This window comes from Fulmarus glacialis, unplaced genomic scaffold (assembly GCF_000690835.1).
Source record: "Fulmarus glacialis isolate BGI_N327 unplaced genomic scaffold, ASM69083v1 scaffold29356, whole genome shotgun sequence".
NCBI classification, from domain to species: Eukaryota; Metazoa; Chordata; class Aves; order Procellariiformes; family Procellariidae; genus Fulmarus; species Fulmarus glacialis.
The window spans coordinates 2,805-7,754 of record NW_009217939.1 but is presented as its reverse complement, the minus strand read 5'-3'; the positions used below and the strand labels follow the sequence as shown (position 1 = coordinate 7,754).

Below are 4,950 nucleotides of genomic sequence, written 5' to 3'. Positions count from 1 at the left end.
GCAAAACTTACGGCCTCTTTTTCTGCATGAAGGTGAATTATTTTATTGGGTTTTAGTGCCTGGGCTGGGTATGTGGTTGTTGTTCTTGCTTTACCTTTTCAGACACAGATAGTTCTGTGCTTTTCTGTCTAGGTGGCATAATAGTTCTTGCCTAAACTGCCCCAGACCCATATTTCTGAGAAGCTAAAGAAGGCGAGATTGTCTCTTAACATTGATTTTATTTTTGGATGTTTGTTTCTTTTGTGATTGAGATTTGGCCCCCATTTATCACAAGCAATATCAAACTTCATAAGAAACACTCTTTGGTTTTCTGGGACCTGTTTGCTCAGTAACAGTCTGCCCAGGGAAGATGAGGGACCAGGGAGATGCCTTTCTTGGGGTGAAGTTGAAGGTATACCAACTTTTTGCCAGCAAAGACTTGCTAAGTAACATGCACATGTGTTCAGGTAGAAGCATTCCCCATTCTGAAGAATAAAACATCTTTTTCTCTCTGCCTCTCTCCTTCCCTCTCTCCTTTCCCCCTTCCCAGGTGGCTTTAACAAGTTTCAGACCGAATATTCGGAGCACTGCGAGACGAACCTTGACAGCTCCTCGCCCAGCAACTCTCCCCCAGCATCGGTCCTTGGCCTGGGAGGGCTGCGGATAAGCTCCGACTGCTCAGATGGTGAATCCGACAGGGAACCCAGCAGTGCCACGGAGTCGGACGGGAGCCCCATCCCTAACAATCAGCCTGCCTTTCCGGTCCAGATCCTACCTTACCTATACCTGGGCTGTGCCAAAGATTCGACCAACTTGGACGTCCTGGGCAAATACGGCATTAAATACATCCTGAATGTGACTCCCAACCTGCCAAACATGTTTGAGCATGATGGAGAGTTCAAGTACAAGCAGATCCCCATCTCAGATCACTGGAGCCAGAACCTCTCGCAGTTCTTTCCCGAGGCCATTGCTTTCATTGGTAGGTAGTTGGCAGAACATCTCTTTTCATACTCACCGCTTGGGAATGTGGCAAGCCGCTTCCCAGGGCTGTTGCTCGTCTCTGGCCTCACCTCTCTGGGGCACAGCATCGGCGCTAGCTTAGCAGCTGAGCGTCATGCTGCCGAGGTGACACTTCTGGTGCGTGTCACCCTGGCTGGGTTCAGGGAGACTTCCCCTTCCAAAATTCAACCCTCTTACAGCACCTCGGCTGGGTTACCTACAAGTGGTAGGACCGGCCCTGCTGGACCTGGCCCCACCGTCTCTTGCCCTTGTATGGGGATTTGCACTTGTGTGAAATGGCTGAACCGAGGCGATGGGGAGCTCCTTTGCTCGGAGGAATGAGTGTTGATGGGAGTTGCATTAACGTGACTGGTGCCAGCAATTCCTTAGCCCCAAGTGTGGTTAAAATCTGGCGGGGGGATGTTTTCTTTTCCCGAGGGGATTTGCTAGTCTAGTTGCTCTCCCGCTGTAAGTCGCCCTAGCATAACTAACTCCTTGTATGGATACTTCTCCTAAGGTAAGTGTCAACACAATGAGTTAGTGATTATAGTTACACTGCAGAGCTCAGCTGGAAAAACTGCTGTGCAGACAGCCCCTGAGACAGCTTTGGCTGGTCGTGGGGAGGGGCGCAGGGGGGCAGATCTCTTCTCCCAGGCTAGTGTTGACTTTGAAAATTGCTCCTTATTCTATGAGAAGTGTCTGTTGGACTGAATAGGAATGTACACTTCCAGCATGACCCGTGCTGTCTGCTGGTGATGGTTGTTAGCCTAATGAGTTCTGATTTATGAGGGGTGAATGGCACAGGTAGTCATTACCACCATTAACTATTAAAAGCCCTACAGCTTCATATCTGGTTAAAAACATTGGTGTAGGTAAAGGCGAAGGGGACCTTTACCTTCAGAGTGAAATCTGTGCAGCCCGTTTCAATGCTGCTTTGTTACCCCCCATTTCGGACCCCGCTGCGTGCGCTCGCTTGCTGTGCTGTAAGGCCTGAAACAGGGCAGAGTGGTGGTAGGTCCTCGGCTGCTTTTCAGCCATCGGAAACCCTGGTTCCCAAGGGCTCTCCTTTGCCCCCAGCTTCTGTCCTCTAGTAACATGATTGTGGTCAGAAGCAGCTGCTTCAGTGTGGCAGCAGGGACCCATCTGCACCTCCTGCATGGAACGTGGTATTAAACGTCAGGGGTGAGGTATGGGGTCCCTGCTGGCATGTGGCATTTGGGATCCATCTGCTCCAGTCAGACGATGTCTCTGTGAACACCATGCTTGTGCTTTCCAGTTAATGACGGGAAATGGAGGATTACCTCACTCTAAAACCAAACACCAAGAAATGCGGCACAGGTCAGATGAAAGGCAGAAATGTCTCAGAAAAATGTTGAACGGGGAGAGACTGGGAAGGAGGGCTGAGTACGCTGGGGGGCAATTGCCCACTGTACTGGAAATTCTTGCCTGGTTTTGGAAGCTGGGGCAGAAAACCTGTTGTGGCTTGGGTCTGGATTTTGGTTTCCCTGCATCTTCTTCGCCCTTTTCTGCGCTCATGGTGCCAGAACGTCTCTTACCTCTGGCTTTGCCTGAGGATCCTCTTTCTCCTGCCACCTTCTCCCTCCCTGCCAAGCTCTCAGTCAAATGACTGACTTCAAATAGGGCTGCCCAGAAGTAAGCAGCGTTGGGTACTTGCGTGCATTCAGTGCTCTCAGCGGCGTGTCCCTCTTTCAGCACTAAGATGTCAATTCATAAAGGGATCACGCTGTTCCGGCTGTGCGAGAGACAATGAGTGTGTGTGTGCTTTTCAATAGGTGGCAAGGGAGGGGAAATTTCGTCGCTGTTCTCTCGCCATTTTTTGGTCCAGCCTGCCTTCCTGCTCCCCGCTACCATTCATCCTGAGAGCCTCCTCCAACACAAGCGTTTGTTTGTAGTGAAGTGCGTTTCTGTCGATCCTAAAGAACAATTTCACAATAAGGGAAGTTCCTGCACTCCGCTTAAATTGGCTTCGACTACATTCAGATAACTTTCTAGTGGAAGGAGGACAAGAACAGTGGAAGAGAATAGCTTGCATGGTGCTGGGCTGTAGCCTTGCATCAAGTGCGCAGCCTTCCCCCGTTAGTTGGTGTTGAGGTGGGTGTGCTATGCCTGACCAGCAGCATCTCCCTGGAGCTGTTGTCTCCAGCTCCACCTGCCTTTTGTGGGTTACTCCATTTCTCTGTTTGAATAGAGGGTGCCGATGCTGCCTAGGCAAGGGATGTGTTGCCAGGCTTGATTAATACTTCTCAAGCACATGAAATGCTTAACCTTGCTGTGTGGAACAGGGATGTGCCGCTTCGCTGTGCAGTGGGAATATCTCAGAAGCCCTTTGGGGAGAGATGTGGGTGTCAAAGGGACACAAGACGGTGTCACTAGGAGCAGGGTATCCAGTTCTGGCAGTCGTCCTGGTCCTGGGAGCTTGCAGCTGCCACCTGGCCCTGCTCCAAAGCCATGCGTTTTTGGTGCAGAATAATAGACTTCCCCTTCCCCTTGTCTTGTTTCAGATGAGGCCCGTTCCAAGAAGTGTGGGATCCTTGTTCACTGCCTCGCTGGCATCAGCCGGTCCGTAACAGTCACTGTCGCCTACTTGATGCAAAAACTCAACTTGTCCCTGAACGATGCCTATGACTTTGTGAAAAGGAAAAAATCCAACATTTCCCCAAACTTTAACTTCATGGGCCAGCTCCTGGACTTTGAGAGGACTCTGGGACTCAACAGCCCTTGCGACAACCGCTCGCCCAGCGAACAGCTCTACTTCACCACCCCCACCAACCACAACCTGTTTCAGCTGAACACTCTGGAGTCCACATGAAGGGGATGCTGCCTGGTCGGGAACTCGAGCATCGAATCGCTTCTCTTGAGCATTTCAACTCTTACAAAAATATCTGTCTTGCCAGGCAGCTCTGAAACGACTAGCTTCTCTGGGCAGAGGTGCCTGATCGCTGCTTTAAGAAGGCTAATGCCGTTCATTAGTATCCTGATCAAAGTGGTTTGAAGAGGTAGTCTTTTTACAGGGGGTTATTTAATACGGGCGATGTTACAGCGTTTTGAACGCAGCTGTTACCGGCAATAACCGCTTTCCTGGGTGCATTGGGACTGTCAGAACACGCACACGTGTGAAGAGCTACCGGGGGTTAGCTTGCTGTGGAAAGTGAGGAGATTTATGCACTTGGAAACCTTGAACAAAAGGTGTTGGGCCAAGACTGTTTTAAAATCCAAGTTTACTTTTTTTTGATTTTAAAAAAAGAAAAGGTAGATCTTACTCGAGCTTTGGGTTCAAACTCTTTTTAAATATGTAAGTTCCTGACTGTTTGTACAGACGAGGTTGCAAGACCAGTATTTTATTCTGTTTCTTGTTTGATCATTTATTATTTTTTTTAATCAAATGTTTATATTGACGAAATGCATTTTGCACACTTTGTGAAGCCTTGGTATGTCCTGGCATATTACTGGGTACTCCAGAGAGAGATACATGCTGCTGCTGTTGTTGTTAGCATCTGGTAGGAAGCTTTGTTATGTGTGAAGGGCAGTTGGGCTTAAATGCAACCCCTTCACCACTCCTGCACTCACAATCACAAACTCTGCACTGATTCAGCCAAGGTGACTAAGCCGCAAGCTTTTTTTTTAATGCCACCCCTGCCAAAAACACTGTTTGCTATTGCCAGAGGTAAAACTCTTGTAGCCTCCAAAGCTGGTAGAAGCATGTCTGAGCCCAGCTTCGTCCTCTGCTGCCTGTTGACTGACTTAATGTCATCCAGCTGGACCGAAACCATTCCAGCTTCCCGAGTACAGAAGGTAGTTGTGATGTTGGCGTTTCTTGTGCACACTCGATTCTTTCCCACATGTGCGGGGTGGAGGGGGGAACACGGCGAGCGCCTGGAGCAGAGCGAGGATTGCGTAGCGGGACGGGACTGAATCGTCACACACAGAGCGTGTGAGGGGAGTGAAGAGATG

At 49.6% G+C, this 4,950-nt stretch overlaps 1 protein-coding gene across 1 annotated transcript; it reads left to right on the top strand.

Annotated features, from left to right (window-relative positions):
* Window positions 1-529: 529 nt before the first annotated feature.
* On the top strand, window positions 530-4,950 carry DUSP7 (dual specificity phosphatase 7; the record flags this gene model as incomplete). Its single annotated transcript, XM_009579870.1, has 2 exons — window positions 530-958; window positions 3,501-4,950. Coding segments are annotated over 2 exons (737 nt in total), but the record flags the coding sequence as incomplete, so codon positions are not given.